Raw genomic sequence first — 26,805 nt, 5'->3', positions numbered from 1 at the left:
CATATAGATTTTATTACTATAGTGTAGATGTAAATCTAGTTTCTTTGAAATCATGCATATGACATCATATTATAATTATGAATACCAAATTCTTCTTTTATTATTTCACTGATGGTGAACATTTCCAACATGGCATGGCTCAGTTATGAGTAAAACATGTAGAAAATTGCTTCTGTATTTGACACAATAAGTTGCGACAGGTGCTTAGGAAATTTAAAGAAGTATTTAAAAATACAAAATTTAGACCTTTAATCAAATTATTGTATGAATTTTAGTAAGGCACCAACTAATTAACGGTTCAGTGATGTTGATATTTCAGAGTGGGTAGGTATAGGAATGGAGGCGCTTGTTATGTGGAATATAATACAGTAAGTAATTTCTTTTCCCAACATATGAAGACAAAACATAGTGTGTGATATGATCATGGATAGCATGATCAATTTATTATAAATAAAAAGAGAACAAACAGTTATTCTATAATGATAGAAGTATTTTCAATTTCTAATTAACAATAAAATCTGACTTACATATCAAAGGAATGTATTTCTAAACAGATTTGCCATATTCCTTAATTACCATGCTTTTTCCGACAGACATATTGTGTATATTACAATATAATGTTAACTGAAATATCCAAATGAATATAACTATTCCAAACTGAAAAGTCACCAACATTTTCAAGTGTTTGCTACACTGTGTTACCTAGTATTCTGTTACTTCAATAAGTTCCATTATGCGTTACTTCCCAATTCTCAAATTTAACTCTCGGATAAAGTTTGAAATTAAAACTGAATTCATACACTTCAAAAACAGACACACTTATAAGTTCAAAGAAGTACAGACAAAAAGACAATGAAGCCTTGGTCCTGTTGAATATATTAATGTATGATAGTTTTGTTCTTTGCAGTATAATATCCACTGGTAAAACCACACCAGTACTCTACAATTGGAACACCTCTCAGGAATGTCATCCTCGATGCTCCATGGGTTCCTATCACTTATGATCTACATCCCTGGACTATCTCATAGTAAAATTGGAGGCAACTCGGAGCAAAGCGGAAAATAGCTGAACCAATCACAGGCCTGCAAAGATTTCCTTTGAAGATTACGGAGAGAGCGACGCCCAACCTCAAAGCCACTCAGCCAACTTCAGTGTACCGTTATAAAGCTCTTTTGATGTACATCAAAGGACCAAAGTACCTGTTTGTTGCCTCCAATTTTACTATGAGATAGTCCAGGGGTGTAGAGATTATAAGTGATCGGAACCCATGGAGTATCGAGGATGCAGGAATGTGTGTACCATGCTGTACTGTTGGGTCATGATAGCTCACTCGATGAGAACATTAACCTTCATGACTAGAGGTTACTATTACAGATGCAAGGTCTGATTACACACACTGGTACAAGGAGCTGATAAACAGACTGGTCTTTGCTGTTGTGACTATATCCTTAGGCAAAACACTGTACCTTGACATTCATTTTCTAAAGGAATCCTGTCTCAAACTAACTTGGTCTGTTCCTATTCCAACAAAACTCACAACAAAACATTCATTGAGGATCAGAGTAATAATTGGTCAGACAGGAATTTGAACCCCGGACCACTGACTACTAGCAATATGTTCTACGAACTGAGCTACCTTGTCGCTGAAAATCCATCTGATCGAGAACCATTACATAGGTAGTGACAAATTTGATGAAGTACCGCGGAATAATCTACTAGGTATTCCTGCAACATCATACTTTAATATCATAGATAAAATAAAATATGATATCATATAATATATAATTTTCCTTAAATCACAGAATGATTCAGATCTAGAGTGAATTGCAATAAAAGTAAAAAGGACATAACTTTATAGTATCATTTTATACCTGTTCAGCACACACATAAGGATATTAACTTATTTTCTCTACTGATAAAATTTGAAACACTGATAATTTGTATGTGGGGTATAGAATACATAGCTACAGGTGGGTCAACACTAATATACAACTCAATTTCCTAAAATATACAACTCTGAAACACGAATGATATGCGTTAAACAATAAGTGTTGTGTGCTGGTGATCTTTTTAAAACGGTAAAATTAATAAAATTCACTTTGCAAAACAAATTAACACACAAAAGTATGGGTCTGAAAAAGCAGTACAAATTAGTCGTAAAATAAGTTGAAATCGTGGTTCCATGAATTCTACGTATACAATACGGTAGCTTATTTTACACTAATTATGAACTTGAGACTTGGGCCATAATACAATGACCAGAATTGTGGGGCTGGAATTTTACAATTTTAATCCTCAAGATTAATCAGGACATGAAATATAAGCTAAATATATTAAAACATGCTCACATAGTAGTGTTGAAACAGCATATTTTAGAAAACAATCTATGAGAAATTCTCTGAAGTTTTTCCTTAGAAAGACCTTTTATAAATATTTATCTAATAACAGCCCTGTATGCTAATCACAGCATGAAGAGAATTTACAATTAACAATTAAATTATATCTACATATGTATTAACAAATCCATTCGACAAAAAAGATAATTAAACAAGATCATATTAGGATTTCAAAGCTCCATTTCACTCACAGTCTTGCAATATATATATATATATTTCCCGTAGATTACCAAACTTTCATTCTATACATTTAAACACATCACATATTGATCAACATGGAAAAGTATCACTTGTATTTAAACAAATACATACATACAATAAATTAGGTTTTCACTTAACTGCTATCATAGTAACATCTATCTATATACATGTAAATACTTCATCACGATTATCATTTCACAACAAATCAGTTCTTTTTCTTGTACTTGAGTATGAGCGCATATTTGATATTTTAATACTTGGGTTGTTTTTTGTTTTGTTTTTTTTTTTTTTGCAATGTGTCTTTCTAAATACAACAGATACATCATGTACATTTAAAAATAGAAAATTGATCAAATTAAGAGGGCCTTTATGCACACCTGGAAATATATTCTATAAATATGACCAAAAACTCATACATTTCTACTGCACATGATGTATATCAAAAAGTTAGCTTTGTATGAGGCCAGACCTGAATAATTTTGAAATATCTGTTGAAGAAACACAAACCAAATTTAGACCATATTTCTATTATTTCTGTAATGTTTCAAAAGAAAATATCACCAGTGATTCTTGGGACTCCACTAGACAATGGAATCCAAATTTAAAAATCAAACCAATTACAGATTTAACCAGAATTAGATAATGTTAGCAATGGTTTTAATGAAAATTTAAAAATGGGTGACAGACTGTGTTTTTCCCCAAAAATTTAAGCAGCCATTTGGTCTGGCTCAAGTTAAAAAAAACTCACTCCAGGTGAGACAAAAACAGACGTCCAGATATTTAAAGTGTATTTTCTATTGACAACATAAAATAAACATCTGTGAATTGTGACCTCATCATTAACATTCACTCATCCATTCATTCTCTCTAGCACAATAAAACAGGGAACATGACAACAAAATCAAATATCACTATCATAACATATAAATTTTGTACGACATAAAAAAATGGTTTTGGTCAAGTTCACCAGAATGGTTCTCAAGAAATTGCACATTGTTGATTTTATCTTCACTCGAGTTTGTCCTCCATTGTTCCCCCTTCTTGTGAAATTCTAATGGATCACTTCCTTCTTAGGGAACTCTCCACCACATAAGTAGACTAGTACCTCCCTGAGTTATCTCCCTTGTGTAAATTATGGCAATTTCAAAAAGATACTTCAAAGGAATAATTTCTTCAACATCACGCATCTTAAAATAAAAGTTATTTCATTATTGGATATGGTCGCTTCTGCTATAGACATGTGATGCTGAAATGTGTTGCTATTTTTTCTTTATCACAAAATTCAATTTCATAATGTACAACTGCTGTCCAGGTGGAGAGTAGAAAACCAAGGGAGGTAACCAGTCTACCATTGCGGGACTCCACATCAGTATGCTGTTCTGCTGGTCACATTGATTGCCTCAGAGACTCTGAAACAAGAATTATATCAAATATAACTACTACTTCACAAACTCGGCATCTAATACTTTTGTTTAAATCAGTAATAAGCAATTCATAGCTAAAGGCAATTTATGTTATCCAGTTTAAAGTACAGTGAACTCCACATGGATATTTGTAACAAGATTTAGGAGACGATTATCTTTTCCTCACTTTGGTCTGATTTAAAGGGACAATTCAATCTAAGAGAATTTAGTGTACATTAAAATTTGCACATACTTTGGAAACAAACCAGTTCTAATAGAAATTAGATTAGTTGGTTTTACTGTTATATGCCAGAAAAGCCCACTGTAGTGAAATGTATGTGAAATGTTCAAACTTGCTTACTGTCTGCCATTACACAAGAATTTTTTGTCTAGAACAACTCAAATCCTTCTTACAGTAGTGTGTTAACCTTATTAAATGCATGTTCTTGTCTAAAAATAATATCATCAACTCCTCAATGGTTATGTATTGCATTTGTTTAACATGTGTGACTTTGGCTCGGGTATGGTGTTGTAACGGATTACTGGAGACTTTTGTTCTTTTCCATTTTTGTTTTATTTTCCATTCAACATCTATAAATCCAGTTCATAATACGTTCACAATATCTAAATATCTCTTATACTCAAAGGTTTCTCTCTCTTCTGTTTTGTATCTCTTAGCTCCAATTCTCTGTTCTTACTCTCTGCTCTTACTGCTCTTCCTGCTCTTACTGCTCTAGCTCTTACTGCTCTTACTGACTCTTCTGTTCTTACTGACTTGCCACACCTAAATTTACATATATATAAGTTCCTGGTGACCCTCAGAGAAGTCACCCCCTAAGGCTACCTACTAAAACCCAGGCTGACCCCAGAATCCACAACACTGTGTTTCTTATTAAACTTTAAACCTAATTCCTGACAAAACCAATAATGATATTTAAAATCTATAAACTATCATCCCTAGAACACATTATCTAGATTATAACCATATCAATTTAGTTTTACTTTAAACACATCCTATTTACTTAATTTACTCTTTAATTACTTTTACATACCTCAAATGACATATAAACTAATACAGTGCTCAAGCTACCGCATTGTTTAAGATAATAAAAACATCTTCATAAACTGCATAACTTACTCTTTCAGCTGATATCTATCTTATTCTCTAAATAGTTATTACTAATTAGAAATAGTACATTTAATCTACTAAACAAAACCAACTATTCATAGAGGTAGAGTGTCAAGCCTTATCTTGACCCAGTGGGATGTCTGACCTAGCTGACCATCATGATGCTGGCACAGTATGACACTTCCCTTCACAACCCAAATCACAAGCACTTACATAATATACCTGGCTAACAGGATTTACACTACTACAATGGGTACGGCGTACATGTTGTACCTGCTTAATTGTATTGATCAACGATTTGGAATTTCAAAGGCAACAATCAAAATACTTAACACTGAAATTTGTCAATATTACTTGTTAGTATATGTTTCATAATGAATGTAGAACAATACATTTATGTCATAATTTGCTTTGTGGTTATGTAACATAATTAGCCTCACTGAATTGTCCTTTTAACTAAGATATACAAGGCAAAAAAACATTTGCTGCAGATTCATTTTCTTCGGATAATGTATCCTGTAATAAACTCCTCAAAAAGAAAGAGGGGGTACTTCTCCTTTCGGATATGTGGAGTTTACTGTACAGTGGACATGTTATATGGAAAATTACCAACACATGTATTTAATGTAGTAAATTAATTCTTATTTGAGTAGCCATCACATCACATTAAAGCTTCAGTTCAAACTTAAACTAGAACAATTTAAAACAAAACTTATGTTAGTATATTTACTACCAGTGAGTACCTTATATGTCATGATAAATAGCACCACAAGTCATGATCAAGATACTTGTATATATATAATCATGTTTGTTCCTGAAGATGTTGACAATCAAAAAATTCTACCACAGATGGATGATTCCATTGAACAATCACTACAGTTTACACCTTCTGATATTAAATGAACATCAACACATGGAGATTGATCGCAGATTTGTTTTAGATTTGTTTTTTCTATACATAGATATATACTTAATGAACTTTTTCTAAAAAATTAAATTAAATATCTTATTCAAAAGTTTTCTACAAATATATATAAAAAAATATTCTTAAATATCCTTTCCACAGAACTTAACCTGAACGATCAACTGATATTTTTTTCAGTACAGTATATATTTCAAAATAATATCTTAAGGAGTAATTTTCTGTATCCTGAAAAAGTAAATACATGCATGTATACAATGTAGATATAGTGAGTTAATCTAGTGTCATATATCCATGTTTAAGATATTTGCCTTATACACATGTAGTATTATATTTTTTATGCATTCACTTAAAATTCAGATATGACAGAAATATATTCACAATATACATTGTATTTGTATATGTAATTATATGATTGTTCACGACATTATATATATCAAGTTTTGAAAACTGTACGTTTAGTATACAATAAAATAATTTGTTTTGAAAGAATCAAACAAACACATATATATTGGGTTATAGAAAAGTTCACTGATCATTATGATTGTATAATGTTGTAAATGTTAATATAATTGAGAAATTCTTATGAAGATGTTTCTAGAAATTTCAATCCAACAACTCATGAACTCACCAACATTCTAATTATCAAGTCCCTCAGTTGTCAAACTGAAATAAGTTCATTCTATTTATAACAAAGTTTTTAAAATTCAAAACATTCAAATTTAAATAACATAAATATAATCAGTCTTGCTGAAAAAAAAAGGAACTTACAATTTGTAAAACCAAACAATGTGATCACCAACCCATTTCTAATCAGGCCACCACTATATATACATGGTATATATATAGCTACCGGCGGGTAGTATGATATCTAGCCCTCTATTACATACAAAGAATAACTCCCAGTACCATGTATACAAACTTCAACAATCAATTAAGCTTATTAATTTAACTGATATATCCTTATCAAGCTTTCAGATCTAACCATACCATGATGGATGAAAAAGTCCATAGAAATTAAATACTGAGCTAGCTGTTTGGACACAAATCTAGCAGATATAAACTGAATTCAGTACCAGATATTTACTTCAGTTTGAGTTGGATTATTTAACGTCCTATTAACAGCTATGGTCATGTAAGGACGGCCTCCCATACCAAAACCTTTCTTTGATAGAATACCACTTTGTACATTGTGTAGGATGATTTTGAAAGGAAAGTTATCAATTTTCAAAGTGGAAGTAACGAAGTTTCATTTTAAAGACCAATTACAAATAAAAAATTTTAGCTGCTAAAGTGGGTTAGATTTCTTCTTAACTAGCTTTCCATCCTTTTTCTATCATATGTAATGTAGAGTACAGGTTCTACTAGGTTTTTTTTTTAAATCTAGACCCCTAAAATGGTTGAAGGACACACTTGTGTTTCCAATTAAAGCCAAACCTGTCTGTAAAGGCCATTTAATTAAGGAACACAGGAAAACTGGTTTTTATAGCCAGGTGGTCTCTAAACAAAGGTTGAACTGTAAGAAAATTTGTCATTTAGGACCCTAGAAAAGTGGTCTTATTAAGCATGTGGTCTTTATACAGAGGTGGTCACTAAGGCAGGTTTTACTATACTGTTTTTCTATAAAAAAAAACAAATTATAAAATCCCTGATTTGTTTCAAGTAATTTTCTCTTACTGATTTAACAATATGTAGTGAAATGGGTTTATGCAGTAAGGAATGAGGGATTATAAAATCTAACAGATGTTGATCCAAGAGGATTAGGTGTTAGTAGTTGTATTGGACTTGTGACTTGGACTAGCTCGTGATAGCAGGGGAAATAACTCTTGTGCAGTCTAAGTGTTATTACATTGCATTAATAAGGTCTAGCATATAGGGTTGCAGAATTTCTATATAAGAAAGAATGTTATTTTGAAATAATTCTGTATAGAATTCATAATGACCTGTTCAGCATGTATCAGTAATTAAAGTTACATTATACAGTAAAGTTATTATTATCATATGAAAGATACATAATCTTTATGGTAAAAAAAAATTCTTTTACAATATGATAATTTTGTATTATTTATATCAAGTCTTGGCATATTACAGAGTAATCCGTACTTGTAGGTGTATTGATTGTAATATTTTGTGTTCGCGAGTGAAACGTCATAATTTTCAAAGAAAAGGATGACATGTCTATAATATTTCGCTCACAAATATTAATATCGCAATCGATACCTACCAGCAAGGGAGGCAACTCTGTAATATGCAAATGCAGAATACATCACACAATAATCTTATTGCTTGAATACAATTTCTGTCACCAATCGTTCTGAAATACCAATGGATCCTAGCTCTGGATATGTATTCACTAGAGGAAGCAAGAGGAGATAACTTTAAAAAAAAGTCTCAATTTGTGTTACCTTACTCATTCTCATCCTCGGCAGACTCATGTGTCTCATTCATTTTATCCTGAGCCCTACATACATTAATATTATAAAAGTTTTGGAATGGAACGTATTTTGGTGCCTATAATACACAGTGATTATTTTCAAAATGTGAAATGAAAACCTGAAAATCACATTTTCATAAGTCAAGAACAATGAGTGAAATTTTTTTAATTAAATTGAGAAATGAGGAAATGGTGAAATGTTGTCGTAGTCTGTAAAACTGGCAATGTATTGGCGAAACACAAAACTGTGTAATCAGGCCAGTATATATCATATTATGGTCACCATATGTTGTCCATACTACACTATACCATACATGCACCCATCTCTCAGGCCACATGGCATATAACACAGGTAAATCAGCAATATATCGCGGCTATGTGCCATTCTTACCAACACAAAACAACATTCATCAACATTTCCAAGAAACCTAAAAATTTCCAAAGCTGCAACAAATCGCAACCGCATGCAATGTATAACCATGTAAAAGTACCTGCAGGGGTCGAGTGAATTCTGTAGACAATACTATAGAGGGTTTATATAAATTCTGTAGATATTACAAAAGAGGATTTATATGAATTCTGTAGATATTACAATAGAGGATTTATATGAATTCTGTAGATATTACCATAGAGGATTTATATTAATTCTGTAGATATTACCATAGAGGATTTATATTAATTCTGTAGATATTACCATAGAGGATTTATATTAGTTCTGTAGATATTACAATAGACAACTTATATGAATCCTGAGGATTTATATGAAAGCTGTAGATAAAATTCTACAGAGAATTTATATGACTTCTGTTGATACTACAATAGAAGATATCTATGAATTTAATAATTATTACTATAAAGAATTTATATGAATTATGTAAGCAATTAATATATCTATTAAATACTTTAATTCCAAGGGAATTTGAATAAATTCATGGTTGTAGTTTAGATATCTACTGCTACGAGACATATAAATAGACAGATAAATGATAAAGGAAATAATGGGGACTAAAATAGATGCAGGTAACATTCAATTAAAACTAAAAACATCAATACAGTAAGAAACTAAACTATAATTAGCTAAACAAGGTCAGTGTTCAGTTTGATAAATTCATAAATGACAATCAGAGGTTTCTTTGTGCAGGAATGGGCTTTAAAATAACTTATTCCAAGTTTGGTTTTTGCAGTACAAGTATATATATTCTTGTGTAGTTTACAGATTATATATCCATGGTTACGACCTTCTGACTTACAAATACTCATTTTCTGTATGAAAACTCTTTCCATCATCTGCGTTAACACTAAACCAGATATCAACAGTAAGACACAATAGTCAAAATGAACAAACCATCATCCTCGATACGCCAGGGGTTATTGTCACTGACGTGATATCCACCCTGGGACTATCTCATAGTAAAACTAGAGGCAACAGAAGACAGGTAATTTGATCCTGTGATGTACATCAAAGGAATTGTATAAAGGTATATTGTGGCTAACTATGTTGCCTTGAAGTTGAGCGTCGCTTTCTCTGTAATTTTCAAAGGAAGTCTCTGCAGACCTGTGAATGGTCAGGGTTTTTTTCTCTTGAAATGCCTCCAGTTTTAGTATGAGAGTCAAGAGGTGGATATTATGTCAGTGAGTGATATCAACCCATAGAGTATCGAGGATGGCAAACCACTAACAAAATACATTTTAAATTTATTTGTGTTTTTTTGGGGTTTTTTAACATGAGTTTCATGAAAACCCTATAACTGTTTAAATCTTTGCATTTTACTCTTATTTTTATCTTTAAAGATCTAGATTGACCCCAGAAAAGAAAACAAATTATTTTATATACAAGATTTATGAAGCATATTGTAACTGTAGCTGGCAATGGTATGGGAAGAATTATAAGGTGAACTTTTTAACAGTAGAATCAACATTTTAACACTTGGAACAAAATACCTTTTAGAACTCGCAATGACTCCTCAAAAAATCATTTCTGTATAATGTTGAATATTTTTTAGATTCAATGATAGAACATAAATGTTTGAACTTATTTCAAGTTAAATAAGAGAAAATCAATATGAAATGAGTGAATATCAATATCACAAAATAATAAAGCCGACATAATTTCACAAAATTAACACACAATAAATGCTACCATTCCTTGATTTGCTTAGCTAACCTATACATAGGTGTTAGTAGTCTCTCAGACATTACAGTATAGCCAGCTATTGACACAAGTGAATTTTTTGCAATTCTCACTGTAGATGATAAAATCAAAATTTATCGGTTTTTAATTTTTCACAATTTGGTGTACGTATTAAGAGTATAATTTTTGTTATTCAACCATTTCTCAATAGTTTGTGTATCAATATTTTCATAGCAATGTCCCAAGAAAGCATGAAAATAATTGACTATACTGTATGTATTTCCGTAGCCAAAATGCAAAATTATTTATAGCCCTATATCCTTTTATATGAATGAAAAGAGGGATGGGGTTAATGATGAAATTAGAGATCAGATAAAGTGTAGTCCATTATTTCTATAGCATGAAACTTTTGTGAATTCACTTGAATATGAAATGGTAAAAAAATTCCATAATATGATTAAAAATAAGTAAATTGCTTTATATCCAGACCATGAGTTATTAAGTATTATATATGAAGTGGAAATCACATTTTTTCCCCGCAAAAATAATTGGCTACACAGTGTAACAAATTCAGGGTGATTTGTTTGAAATTAGTGACTAACAACATATAGTCTAAAGAATGGAAATATTCAATCTACTCATAATGTTGACTATCTTACATTGATTAACCTGTATAAAACCGATTTTGGTAGAATACTTACTTCTTGCCATATTTGATGTGAATGATGAGGAAGACCACTCCGAGAACAATACAGATACTCCCTACTACGATGTAGGCAATACCCAAAAACGGGTTCTTGCCTCCGAGCCAAGATGTGGTGGAGATGATGAAATGCTTTTTGCCATCAAAGGAAGTCACAGGGTAGGCTGAAAATAAACGAATATATTGTAAATCATTCAATTTTTTTTATTTCAAATATTGAACATTTAACATCCAATAACTAGTCTTTTCACATTTTTATATATTTAAATTCTTCCATTTTAAATTCTTTCGTTTTTGCATTAAATTTCTCTCATTTTATATCAATTATTAAAGTGTGACAATAAATTACTTGTTTGGGTGTTGTTACACAATTCAAAAACTCATCTTAATCAGCTCAGTATCAATCAAGAAGCCATTGAGTGAAATGTTGTTATATTGCATCATATTAACAACACCAAATTGGATATACCTATCAACAACCAGTTGTGAGGACATGATTCACCTGAATTAGCTTCAGTTAGCTAAATACTGGTTCTAAGAAGAGGCAACAGGTTATGAAATGATATTTTATAAAACAATCCAGCTAAAAGGGTTCAAAATATCAAGTATGAATTAGGCCAGTTTGACTCCAAATAGCTTTTTGAAAAGATGATACAAAGAAAGCTTTATACCATAGTCAATGTTAATTGTGTAGTTTCCAGCAGGCAGAGACTCCAAGAATGTGCCTTGGTGACTGATCCTACGGTGAAGTTTGCGGAAGTTAGGCAGAGCAGCGGTCCTCATCCACACGATGAGATCTTCATTGATGTAACCGTTATTGTCAGTGTTGTTGGTGTCCAAAGTCCAGGCAAATTTGTTTGGCCAGCTAGGTGGGTTGGTGAAGCCACTCCAGCCTGGTCAAGGGAGACATTTGTAATACAAACAATGCATCTATTCCTGTCATAAATATACTTATTTCTTTATTATTATTTTTTTCTAATAACTTAATAAACTGTATTTCTCTAAAGCTCATAAATGCAGCAAAGATTTCTATACAAATCAACTGAATAGAGGATATATAATTCATATCAGTCATTCAATGAAATGATATTGACATGAATAAATTTATTTCATAGTTACAGGGTTTGGTCAAAGGGGAGGTAATGAACCTTGTCAGTTAACTAGGTTGCCTCCCTTACACTATCAATTTTTTTCCCTCAGAATAATTGCAGTGGTCTAAGGGGACATAATTTGTGTTTTCAACTAGCGAGGTTATCTCCCTTAGTCTATGTTTTACAGTTATTATATGCAAAAAAGGAATTGATTGAAAAACTGAGGGATTTTTTTTACACCAAAAATCCCTAACCAGGCTTGAAATAATTTAAAATTCATTAAATATTTATAACAATGGAACATAAAATAAAATGGCATTAAACATACTGGCAGGGTTGTTGAATTTGTCCTTCTTGTCAGACAGCCAAGCTATACCAGTGTTGAGCAGGGTGACAGACTCTGCGGCAGAACCTCCATTATATGTCAGGGTAAACGTGTCTACAGAAATAAATTAATCAATGAATAGTAAATTTAAATAAGTAAATAAAAACAATTTACTTTATCACATCTGTCACGAAAAGTTATATATTTAACAACTTAGATAAACTATATTGTCAGTTCAGATATCAATCTTTTAATTTCTCAAGAATCAAAAGCTCAAATTTTAGAAGCATAGGGATTTTTCACAAGTGTAAATATTATATTATTAACAAAAGAATATTTAGATTATTATTGTAAATATTTCAAGTAGAATTCAAGAAATGGAGAAGACGATAATAGGTAGTTTATACATTTTTGATGTAAGAGAGATTTGCACCAAGATATTAATATATGTAACTGTTACAGCTGAATAATTGTTGACAGGAAACACACAAATATTTACCATTGAACAAACTGTTGGCAATGGCCCCACAGGGTGCTATAGGTAGGGTCAGTGTGGAATTGAATGGCTTTGTTAGGTAGGGCTCACAGTCGGACAGCAGGGAGCCAGCTGACACAACATCCCCATGGATCTGATTGTCATCACGCGATCGTACATATCGCCGATGATTCTGGTAGTAGTTGGACAGGCCATAATACAAGTAGACATCTTTCTGTAAGTATAGATCAAAGTACTGAAAGTACTAAATGGCTACGGTCTCGAGGATAGGAGGAATTATATTTCTAAGGTAAATTACTACTGTAGTTTTGTACAATAAGAAATAATTAATTTGGCTGGTGTTCATTCCAGTTTGGTCTTTTGAGGCATTCCTTGGACCACCATGGTGTAAATAAGAGACACATACTAAAATCTCGGAAGCCAATTCTAATATTTCCTATGATGTTATATGTCAAATGATTAATATACACCTTTAGAATTTTTCCTTGTTAATTTGATGTTAATGAAAATATCCATTCTTAATGACTATTGTCATCAAGTTCCTGGGACCACAGTATCAGTTAACAAGTATTGTTTTGCAGCAGAGAAAAGACAAGAGGCAAACTTTTCTATGTCAAAATGTCTTAAATATAGAATAGTCTGTCCTCTAGAAGACTTATCAATATCACCATGTGATTTTTTTAATAAATTGGTCAGTTGGTTCTACTTTTAACAAGTTTTTGTAATTATTCTTTTGTAAAACAGCAAGTTGAATTGATATACATTGTATCCGAACTTCAATTTCAAACCGGGATAACTTGTTAGCTCACCATAGACCATGAAATTGTTTAGTGTACACTTTCTTAACTTCAGGATTGTTTTACAAAATTACAAATGAATTTTTCTACATTTTTTTTTATTTTCAAACATCCCCATACTTCTGATGAGTATAATAAAAAACTGTCATTACAAGTGAATCAAATATTTTCAGTTTAAGATGAACAGGAAGAGATACATTCCTTTATTTCTCAGAAATAGCAAACACCGATTTAATTGTTTGTTCAGCAGGTTTTTTCCCTTTCTTTAAAAAAACGCTACCATTAACATTATTTTCTGTACCTAGATATGTAAACAATTCTTATAAATCTAATTCTGTATTCCATAACATCAACTGGTGATGTTGTACCGATTTACGTCTTGAGAATATCACAATTTTTATTTTTCTGATATTAAGTTCTAATTTCCATGTTATGCAATATTGTTAAAATTATGTAACATTTGTTGTAGACCATCAGATATTTCTGATATCATAACAGTGTTATTGGCAAATAATATGATAAAAAGTTTGGGATATATTTCCAATATCATATACCGTAAAAACTGGTATAATTTGCGCAGGTACTTTTTAGGGCTGAAAATGCTTAAAGAATCTACTATCAATATATTTAGCGCATCAAAAAAATGGGCAAAAACAATGTCCAGGGAGTCCCAAAACCGATGTATGAAGGTGACAATTTCAATGCAAAATATTCCCCATAAATGCTTGACAACTTGCACAAAAAAATGTTATATTTAGAAGAAATAACATGAAAACTGCATTGTGTTTGTTTTCTTTTATTGGCCACCGTAACCTGAAACTGAAATATCTAGCAGATGTCCAAAAACATCGGCGGTCTGGTCCGCCGTACTCCTGTGCACATGTCAATGTTTTAAGATATTACACATGAATAGTTATCAGGAATATTTGAAAAGAGTAGAATATATTTACTTAAATTGTCACAATAAGTAATCAGTGCGTTTGAGATCATTAACAATCAACAGCAATCAGCAAGCGGTTACGTAGTTTAGCTTGCAACAATCACAGTGTGCATAATTTGTCAAGATTTGTAAGACAAAAATATTTTTTCCACCAGGTAAGATTCTAAGTCATAAAGGTAGATTGAAAATAGGAAGGGAGATAAAATAACCAGATAAATATTTGTAGCGTGTCAGACTGGGTTGATTATCGGTGATCAGGTAGCTCAGTCGGAAGAGCTACATTTTCTTCTCTCTCCTGTTACAGAATTGGCACCCAACTAAATAACCAACGGCTGTGCTGTTTGAAAGGGTCTCGTATGTTATTCAAAAAAGAAGGGAGGAGTGTAGCGGGACTGGACTGGGTCGATTATCGATGACCAGGTAGTTCAGTCGGTTAGAGCACTCAGCTAGTGTTCAGAGAGTCCCGGGATCGAATCCCGGTCTTGCCGCTACATTTTCTCCTCTCCTGTTACATATATATGGTACCATACTGTGCATGTAGATATTCAAGGTAAATCAACAATGTTCGCTGATCTTGCAGAATTGCCTTACAGTGTTATAATGAATGTAGTAAATGTATGTCTCATTGGTGTGATTGATTTAAAGGCAGTTCATGTGGTGACCGAAAAAAAAAGGAAAAATCAATACTTTCAGAGTGATCAGGGAACATTGATAGTCAAGGCGGGGAAAACATAAGACGACCTGTGTTATACAAATTAATGTTTAATTGATTTTCATTAAATTGTCTCGAAGGTGATGATTAGTGTGTTATGGACGATAAGCTTAATATGTTTTGACAAAAAATATAAACAGCTAATGTCATATTGTGTTTTAAATTTTAAATCATCTTTTATTTATTCATTTCATTTCAAGCATGTATATGTCATAGAATTATAAACAAATATCAGGTATATTGCTTAAATCATATTACAGTTAAATTCACAATAAGGAATTTGAAGATGGTGATAGTAATTATTTTCGGATTGAAAATGATTACAATATTAGCTTTCCACAGTTGAAAATTACTTCTTTTCGTTCACACAATTCTTCTCCTACACTGTTTCCAGTTGAAATGATACATGCATGCTGACATTCTGTAAAAACATAAGGAAACAATAAATGTATTAACTGAGAGTAATTACTGAAAAAGGCTAATATCATATAATTAAACATTTTAAACATAAATAGCAAAATACCAGCATAGAGGAAATATTATTGAAGTTTAATTCCCGCTGTTCTTCAGTCCTCCTGTTCTTACATGTTAAGAGTTTTGTCCTTCATAAATTTATTGTAATATAGCAGTTGTTATATAATGTGCACAAAGAAGTATAAATATACACACGTACATGTATCATATGCATGGGTACAGTGGTAAATAAATAAGTTATACAGAAAATGATGGTGCTGATCATGAAAAGCGTAAAGTCTATTTTGTTGAGTAAAAAGTTAAAAAAAAACTAAACATTGTTCACACCCTAAGATGTAATCGCACTAAAAACAGTGATCATGTGGGCTTTTGTGCGATTGCATTTGTAAGACTGTGCCAGGTGGTAGAGATTAGTTCCGCTCGAGTGATCACACAATGCGAGCGAGAGTCGGGAATATGTTTATGTAAGTTTTAATTGCTAATCTCTTATGCTTGTTGGTAAAATATAACTCAGGATAATTGCTAAACAATTAACAGTTTTCTCTACATTTTTACAGATTGAAACAGCTTTTTAAGTGCCGTTTTACGGAAGAATTATGAAAAGAAATCGAAATTTTTGTCATTCAGTAGTTCTAAAAAATATCATTTCGACGTTATATGAACAATTCACATTATATGATTTATCGTCATTCACGGCAAAAAATTTAATTACGTATCTTAACTTGTTTAATGAATATGTCTGTATGATATATGATCAGAACGCCAAGCTCCGGTGGTGAAAAATAACTAAAATATGTTTTAAACTTAGTATAGTGGTAAACCTCTGAACGTTTGCTCCCTTTAGTATATAGATATAATCTGATATTTATACATGAGCTTATGAAGATGATCGAAATTATGCGCCACCTTGGACATTTACAAAAACGTTTCTTTACAGTTATGTCAAGTGCTATTTTATCAAGTAGACAAAGTTGTGGTCAAATTTTGTATATAGATGTTGTTCATGTGCCATAAACACAAGCCGTGATGCATCTCCATTTCGCCATGCAAATGTATTTGCTCCGAGACAAATTTGATTCAAATTACAAAAATTCATTATGCGTATCAATTTTGATGTTCGAGGTGAAATATTGATTTCATTTTTATTGCGTGCGGGATAACTGTCACTAATAGGGACAGTAAACGTCAGATGTGGGGGAACCAGCTTCGGAGCGAAGCAATTTTTTGGGACGAAACGTCTTCATTAATTGTAAACACCATTTTGGGACGAAAGTCTTGATACTTTGTAAACAAATTCAGGTGAAATTTTCGAACAGAAGATCTTTTGTAGATAGTGTATATAGTCTAAGGATGATGAAAGCCGTAATTATACTATTCCCCTATTTCCAACTAGATCAGATACGCTTATTTCAGTAACTTTCATATTTAAAATTTGCTATTTAAAATTCCCACGGTAAAATCATATCGAAATTGATGACACAATTGCATATAAATCCGGAGTTATTTGTGCCAATGGCGGCTAGTTGGGAGGCACATGTGTCTCCATTGCTTGTCGTACATTGGGTGTAATCATAGGTAAACTCCTTAACCTGAAAACAAAACAACCCAGCGATAATTTGGTTGACACAATTATGCTTAAATATACATTATAATATATTATGTTTTTGTACATTACAGTTATCTGCCCTTGTGGTAGGCATTGATTGTGACAACATGTGTTTGCGAGCGTAACATCATACGGAATCCCATGGCATCAATTCATGTACCATGTTATATCTGATAATGTTTGTGAAGACTAGTATCTCCAGTGGCGATGGAACGTAGCTCTTTGTAATTCTCCTGTAGAAATGACCTTAGCACGAATATATCATCTTTTGACGTCATTCCATCACCAATAGATACAAGTCCTGGAAAATTATGTTGTTTCCATTCTTATGGTATAATGTACACATGAGTTGAAACATGTTTGACCATAGAGTCATTAGACACTCATTCAGTGTCTTTCTATAATTAACTGGGTATTCATGATATTATTTCTAATTTCTTTACCGTCTTTTAAAATTTGACTTTTATACTCACAGAGTTTGAGGTAATCAGAAGAGCAATGCCAAGTGGAATGAATGCAATTCCTATGGCAAAGAAGGCGGGCAGGACTGTTCCAGCAGTAAGGATGGGCTGCCAGGCTGGCAACTTTTGCTGCTTGAATTTGGTGTCTGAAAACACATTCTTAAATACTTTACATATGTATAACATATAGTGATAAGTATGTTTTAAATTGTTTATAAATAAATAAACAAAATTAATTTAAGTACATCACATGGACAAAGTATTTAACACATTATATTTTATACTTTTTTTTCTTTTCTGAATTTTCTGAATCTGAACGAATCTCATCTATGAAATGAGGTGTTCAAACACTTTTGTCCACGTAACATTACAATGTACTCTAGTTTGAAAACATAAGGCCAAGCTATGTCACAGAGATCAATGTGCATCATAGCTACAATTAATATTCAGGGATTTCCTGGACGCAGGATTTCTGCTTCTCTCACACACAAAAATGCCAAGGGACTCCTAAAAAAAAGTGATGAGAGTCATTGGAACTTAATGTGGAAGGAATTTAAAATGAAAATTACAGGTCAATTAGATTAAGTAGAAGCGATTAATGCTTTTTCTCAAACTTTTTCTCAAAAGCAGAATATACAGTTATTACAGTACAATATATATATTCTGGTACAGCATAGAACGTTTTATAATATCTACAATAAATTTTAGCAAAAAGACTCCAAAGTTCTTATCAGGCACCCGTAAACTTCAAACCTAGGAGTCCCTGGGATTCCCAAAGTAAAAACTGAAAGGAAATCCTTGAATATTTCTCTTTTCACCCCAGATCCAACCTACTCCAACAATTTTAGAGGTATAGCACAACGAGATACATTTGAGCATTACATCGTGTCTAACCTCTAACAATCGAGGCAGGATTCCCACAGTGCAGAAATTGGCTTGATATAAATTGAAAATTTCATGTTGCCCGTACACTAACCTTTCCTGAAAGAATTATCCAAAATTTTGCTAAATCCAGAACACAAAACATCACTTGCATTTTATACTGAATTTAGACATTTCTTTACCCCTACTACTATTTGTAAGTCTAACTGGTCGCCATTTTTACTCGGTAGTAAATTATGGAATGATGAACAACAGCAGAACTTGCAAAGACTCATATATACATGTATTATTTAAAAGACACTTATTTAGCATAAACTTAAAACATGTAAAATCGGATTATCCTAACCCTATATTCACTGTATTAATACGAAACCATTAATACTACGGGCCACCAGCGAATATTCCTTAGGTGCGCAGACAGCACTGTATCATATCATGGTATAGAGATAATCCTAGCAACTGATGTAGCGGAAAAAATATCACCTTCTGACTGACTTTTCCGTCAGAAGCCGGAAGGTGATATCTTTTCCGCTACACAACTAGATATCTAGCTAAGATAATCCAGGCACCGAAACGATATAACGCCTACTGTCAACTTATTACCAATCAATTAGGAATGAAGCGTACAGAAGAGGACGTATAGATACACGTGATAATATATAGGTTAAGGTAAGTATGAAAATAATAATAAACGATTATTTCAAAGGGAGTGCCATCTCATCGCGAATTCATCGATGTGTTTGTTGTTGTTATTTCGTTCCCAAGGTGGGCATATTTTTTCACATACACAGAATCTATGATTCGCTTTTCAGTAATACAAAGTTATAGCGTAAGTTTATACATCTGCGATATTTAACATGTGTATCAAATGTGTGTGTGTGTTTTGATAAATATTACGAACCTTTCGGTCTCTTACTCTTCGATTCAGGTTCTGCCATTTTGCCGGAATTAGACGTCGACGGAGCGAGCGCTACCTGACGGAATACGCATTAAAAATCAAGGGGATGTAATACATGTCTACAGTAATCAAAATTGGTATTTCACGCACATTTTTTTAGTTTCTGACATTATTTTTCATAAGTTCAGTAACAAAAATAATTAAGCATAAACCAAATGAAATAGAATATGTGAAGGATAAGTTATAGACTGTTAAGTTACAGTAATTATACTAGACTGTATCTCAGGTCATAAAACAATATCGTCGGCTATCATTTTTTTTTTAATATCTTCAACTGCTAAACATTATTAAAAATAATATAATTTCAGTACTTGTTAAATGATAGAATACAACAAAGGTAAAAATGTTCTATTGAAAAAAAAATAAAAAACGAAAAATAAGCATTCCCGGCGGGATTCGAACCCGCGACCTCTGGATTAGAAGTCCAGCGCGCTATCCGCTGCGCTACGGGAACCTATGTCTCACTTTGGGAGCAGAAATTTGCAATATTCTTTTCTTTGCTTAGGAGGATGAAATAAATTTATTTTAAAGGTATACATGCTGTTTTAAGGCCCCGTTGTACTTTCTTCGTCACCTTTTATCCTCATCTAAATTATTTCGCATTTAAAACGACCGCAGAGCCTGTAATTGTAAGTTTGATTGCTGCTGACATAGACTTGCTAGTGTTCAAAGTTAGGAACGACAGGCCATAAGCACAGGGTTATGATTCATCACATGAAGTCACCTAACACCATTGATAAAACATTGGTCATCAGACTTAACGAAGCAATGATACACAAACAGGATGTTTACTTGTTTACTTTGATGCTCACCAATGCGTATCGTCTTATGAGATAATATGTAACCAACAGTCATTTGATACCCATAAATACTTGGGACTAAGTAACTGCTAAAAAGTACCTTTCCGAAGCAAAATTTTTAAGGTTTCTTTAAAACATTAATAACAAAAGGTAATGCCTGTCCAAGGCCTAAGATCGAAGGTAAAACATATGCAAGATTTCCTGCGTAATGATGATAACTGTGGTAAGTTTTGCCGACTGGCGAAGTATTATTCATCTACTGCGCGGTATTTAGGGGACGACGGCGGAAACCATTAAGGACCACCCGCGTTATGAAAACTAAACATTTTATTTATTTAGATGAAGATGATGATGAGTTGTAGTATTAAAGATGCGTGTTTTACATTCCCAATTTTAAAAATTAAAAACTAGGAAAAGTAATGGGCTTATAATATAATTATATACTATTTAAATATCTGGTTATGATTAGTCTTGTAGTGTATTTAGGTTATGCATTACTGGTGGCATGTATAAGAAAAGCTATATTTAAACAAACGGATTAAATCCTGCGATGCCTGATTCTCAATCCGACCATGCTGTATGAAAACTTACATTAGTAAGATCACCGTTGAAAAGAGTATTGTACTAGGCCTATCCAAGGACATAGATAAAGTGTATGTATATAGGGCCTTTGCCGATTCTGTATCGGACTCTACTCGCATACTTAAGGTGGCGATTTTCGGAGTCTGCCAAACTATATTAACTATCTGTTTGTAAATGGCCGAATGTATAAGATACAAATACACTTGCACACATAAAGAAACTTATATTAATAATATCTTCAATCACATGTGGTGGTATATATATATATTTATAATTTGGAATACGCTCTGCGTGCTTACTGCATAATTTTACCCACAATAAAATGTACATACATTGTATCCACGGTGTTTGCAACCACGTGGTCAACGATTGTGTTTTAACTAGAAATTAGAAGTGAGGACGATCAACGATCCGACCGGGGTTGTCTAATTAATGTCTCCTAGTCAAATTTAATCACTCATACAAATTCTTCTATTTCATAAAACCTGTCCATACGGATTATAAGATAAGATTACAAACAGATTTTTTTTGTATGTAAATGTGCATGCATTGAACTACTAATTGAGTTGCGTCTGACATTGTATCGCGTGACTTTATATTAGTTTGTCATTTAATTTTACTGTGACTTGGCGGATTTAATTCAACATACCAAGTTTTGGGAAATGTCATTTCACAAATATTTACTTTCAACTTTCATATAATACCAGAAACATATTTGTATATATGTATGTTTCTGATAATAAAATACACGTGACTTGTTGATATTTCATTCAAGTTCATTTATTAGTGTTTATATGAAAAATATATCATGCAGGGGCCAGGCGAAAAAATGAGGCTAAAGATTGATTGGTTGTTAGGTGTTTATAGTCAAGATTACGGTTACAACTTAACCACTACTCGAGACTATGTCCCTCCTCCTAACAACACGCCTTCTAAAGATGAAGAAGAATCGAAGAGTTTAACGTATCGTCACGTAATCATTTCTGGGTACGCAGTCTAAAGATGTCTATGTCCAAGAATTTATACTATATCCTTGCTATGTCTAATCCAAATAGCAAATGTCAAGTATCAACATCAGAATCCTCCCGAATAGCCGATGTCATGCTGAGTTGTAATCTGTATACCTGTGTCTGCGGTGGTCAAACCCCGGCTAACCAGACCAAGGGATTAACGAGATTACGTAATAAAGGTGTAAATTTAAATAATTACCTGTCACGCATCGTTGTTTAGCACACGTGTCAAAATATCCACAGGTGAGTTAGTGTTGGACCATCATTAGCTTCTGCTGAAGTGAAAAAGGGTTCATTCCAGTCTAGCCAACCTTCTAAGTGAACATATATAATTCCAGTCTGGCCAACTTTCTTGAGTTCACACCTTGGTCAGACTTGGTCATACCTGAGTGACCGTCAGGCAATTAATTAAATTCCTGGTTAAAATTAGTCACTTACCAATATATACTGTAATGGGGGTTTTCATAAAATGAAATTGAAACTGTTAAAACAGTCAAGAAAAGCTCTGTTTGCTGTTTACAAGAAAATAAGAAACATCCCTCTTTCTATTGATCTCCAGTTAAAAGTATATGATTCCCTTGTCTTACCAATATTGTTGTACTCAGTAGAAGTATGGGGTCACGAAAATATTACAGCTATAGAAAAGCTTCATTTACAGTTATGTAAACGTATACTCGGTGTTAGGAAAAGTACGTGTAATTACATGGTATATGGTGAATTAGGGAGATTCCCTCACTATGTAGAGGTTAAAATCAGAATTATTATGTTCTGGCACAAATTGATTACTACTGATAATCTTTCAAAAATTTCAAAATGCTGTTATGTATCTACAAGATACTATATATTAGACGTTTAAGCAGAAAATTATGAGAGTAATTACAAACTTCGATTAGTTTTGAAATATACTTAATATGTATAATGGACCTTTAGTTTGAGATGGGGTCATAAAACAACACCCTCAGGTACAGTGAACATGGAATTTTAAGATTATTCCCTCAATAATTGGACAGTGATATTCTGATGGGAATTTTGAAATCGAGATATTCACGGTATTTAATTGAGACCTATCTAAATCACACTCAGACCACTGTTGTGACAGTGGCGAAATCTTGGTGTTTATGATTTCATGGGGTGATGAAATTGAGTTCTGCATCTTGAAAAATATTCATTATTAAAAAATGCCGAAATTGATGAAGTGAGTCAGTTCATGTATATTTAGATTTTAAAACATCACACAATTTCCATTAAAAAGTTTCAAGGGGAACCTTTAAATAAATACGCTTTAACATTAAAAATTAAATGAACACCCAATTCTCCTGTAAGTGAGTAAGGTTTAATAAGGTAATAACGAATTGCGTTTGTAACTCGACAAAAGCAATTGATTTGATATATGTGCAATCCTATATATTTCAATTCAGTCAGCAGTATTTGAATTGAATGGTTCAGATTGGAATATTTTAATGTATAATGAATAAGCTTGTCTTGAAATGAGTTCTATCTGAAAACTCAATCAACTGTCAGTAAAAGGTCACTAAATGTGTGACAATTCATATAAGATATTGAAATAATCTGTGTAATCTGAACCTTGCCATTTATTTTATCGGTTTTTCAATTAAATTTGTTTTATGATTAATAAGTATGCTTCAAACCAATCATACAGTTTTTTAATTCCATATTTTTTTTCAACTTAACATTAAGTTTTAACAGACTTCTCGTTCTAAGTCCTCTGGTTTTAAATATCAAAAGTTAAAGAAAATAGATGAAAAAAGTGATCTCCTATCCACCACTGACAGTATGATATTTTTAGATCATATTTTTTCAAATATTGCCCAATACACGAAATCAAAAAGAGGAGGATTCTCACCTATGAAAACTGAGTCAAGTATAGATCTATAATAAACTGTACATACCAGCAAATTCTATTACAGATCCTTTATAAAGTGTTAAATTAATCTAAATCTATCTGAAAACTAAAATAAATCAAGAGTGTATAAAAAGTATCAGAGAATTGGCTATGAATTGAATGATCTAGAATATATTTTCTATGAAATATTTACACTTTAAAGCTTTAAAGTGTACAAATACAAGTCAATTTGAAAGTGTCCATTGAATAAATTTGTTGTTAACTAGTTTTTTGTTTGAACTTCGTTTGTCTTTAAATAGTTAAAAGATGCCCTCCACCACTGACATATGATATTTTTTCACTATCAAAAACACGAGCAGACGATTAAGTATTTTTCTTCAGTTACAAAAGTTACTTACTTTACACCATTACCACCATTGAAAAGCTTGAGCTTCTAATTTTACTTCAAGTTAAAGTTACAAAAAAATAATTAATTATCCCGAAAAAAAAAATCCTTGGCACTATATCCTATATGGAATTAAGTACTGATTGCGCGCATGCGCTAATAGGGCAAAATAAATTATTTTATATTATTTTTTTGTGTTAATTAGACATAAATATATACACGATTAAACACCAATTATTGTTCAAGTGATTAATATCATTTATGCTCTGTCGGCGGTGGAGCATCTTTAATATGTGGTACACAACTTTTTCTGATATAGAAATATTTTTCATCAATATGAACCATACTACATATCTATACGGCTTGGTAATTTATTTTATTACAAACCAACCAAAATCGACATCTAATGAATTATCTTTCAGCTTCTCCATATACCATAAAAAAGTGTATCAAATTATCTTGTCTCAACTAGGATATAGGGTATGGTTTTCCCCGAGGTTTACCTGTGCTGTCAGTGTTGTGACAGCAGAACTTGTGTTGTTTTAGTAAAACACACCTATTCCACCCTGGCCAACCTTTTACCCTACCTATTTCTCACCTAAAATCTCAAAAGATGGCTAGAGTGGAAGACACCCGAAAATAAGATATCACCTTCTGCCTGATCTTTTCCGTTTCAACAGTAGCTAGAACACCGTGTAATTATTTGCTGTATATTGCCATATTGTGTGTTTATACTTTTAAACTCTTGGTTTATAGTAAACGTGTATTTTTTATACTAGTGAAATTATTTTCAAATGACATATCGACAAAGAACAAAAGTAATATATGCAATCTACTTTTTGTTTTTGGTCAATATCGATCATTATATGATACCAGAGATTTAAATAGTATATTTAAATATCTGATGATACCTAGGGATTATAATTATAAGTGAGTCGTACTTGCCCAAAACCCAGTGTGACTTATCCTTCTCATATACTTCCTTATAATGATACTTTGTATGACCAATACATCTACGTCATTGAATAAACATATATTGCTGTAGATGATTGTTTAAATAGCACGTCGGAATAGTTTAAAAATAAAAAGAGAAACACGTTACGGCTAAATTTATAATATATATCCATGCTTCGTAGATTAGGCATACTTGTCAACTTTTTGAGGAATTCCTGTGGGGGTAATTTCACATGTTCAAACTTTTAACCTCAAGAAAGTCTGCTTATTAACCACCTATGAAGATTTTGACATGTTCTTTCTGATGGTGTAGTCAGATTTTTGACATTAAGAATTTGGACTTGCTAAAATGGACTAAAATGGGAGTTCAAAATCGGGAGTCTCCCTCCAAAATAGGGAGGGTTGGCAAGTATATATGTTAGCGATATTCAGTAATTATAATAACAGAGTTTATTCTTTAAACACAAATTCAAACTACATATTTTTATGACTTAAAACAATGCATATATCCGTCAGCTAAACCTGCCTATATTACTATGCTTTTTTATTATTTTTTTTTGCCTAATTTATTGTTTAAAAAACCCACATGTAATAATATAGGCAGTTTTAGCGGACTATGCATGTATATGGACTGTGATAGCTACATATCACACGCCTATATATTATAAAGGGTGTGTACGTAGCTCTATAGTAGATTGTCTTCACTTCAATAAAACGTCTGAAAGAATTAAGAAATGTGGATATAACCCTACATCAATTGGAAAAGCAAGATTTTCAATAATCCGGCGTTGAATTTCCCTTTTATGAAAACATGCAAGGCCAATCGAATGGTGCGTCATAACCTTATTGAGTATTGCTGTCTATTACCATTTGTAATGGTCATTTATGATAGCTTAAACATTTACTTTATCAGCCCATAAAAGAAAAAATGGTGTCGCCGTTTGTGACGTTGCTTCTGATTGGTTGAGATGACGGCGTAATAATTTCATAGACAAAAGAGTCGGCCAGTCACAAAATGAATTTGGAGTATTGAAGAGATAATCTTTAGTAAATTGAATTATAAGGATTAATTTGAATAATTTTTTATGTTATAAAGATATAACACAAAAATCTGAGTGTACTCTCATCATAAACCGCTTGTTTATTTA

The 26,805-nt window shown here is 32.3% G+C and overlaps 1 protein-coding gene and 1 non-coding gene across 2 annotated transcripts; both read right to left on the bottom strand.

Moving 5' to 3' along the window:
- Nucleotides 1–409: 409 nt before the first annotated feature.
- Nucleotides 410–20,106, bottom strand: LOC138330315 (cell cycle control protein 50A-like). Its single transcript, XM_069277820.1, has 9 exons — nucleotides 20,006–20,106; nucleotides 18,235–18,368; nucleotides 17,619–17,744; nucleotides 13,236–13,464; nucleotides 12,740–12,850; nucleotides 11,992–12,213; nucleotides 11,319–11,484; nucleotides 8,458–8,513; nucleotides 410–4,007 (listed from the first exon to the last, which is right to left on the bottom strand). The coding sequence occupies exons 1-8, from the start codon at nucleotides 20,040–20,042 to the stop codon at nucleotides 8,459–8,461; spliced, it is 1,080 nt and encodes a 359-aa protein (XP_069133921.1). The 5' UTR covers nucleotides 20,043–20,106; the 3' UTR covers nucleotides 410–4,007; nucleotide 8,458.
- Nucleotides 20,107–20,443: 337 nt separating this feature from the next.
- Nucleotides 20,444–20,516, bottom strand: Trnar-ucu (transfer RNA arginine (anticodon UCU)). The gene has a single exon. It is a non-coding gene; the product is annotated as a tRNA-Arg (tRNA).
- Between the last annotated feature and the right edge of the window lie 6,289 nt (nucleotides 20,517–26,805).

The sequence above is a fragment of the Argopecten irradians genome, chromosome 8, assembly GCF_041381155.1.
Source record: "Argopecten irradians isolate NY chromosome 8, Ai_NY, whole genome shotgun sequence".
Lineage (NCBI taxonomy): Eukaryota > Metazoa > Mollusca > Bivalvia > Pectinida > Pectinidae > Argopecten > Argopecten irradians.
This window is presented reverse-complemented; position numbering and strand designations above follow the sequence as displayed.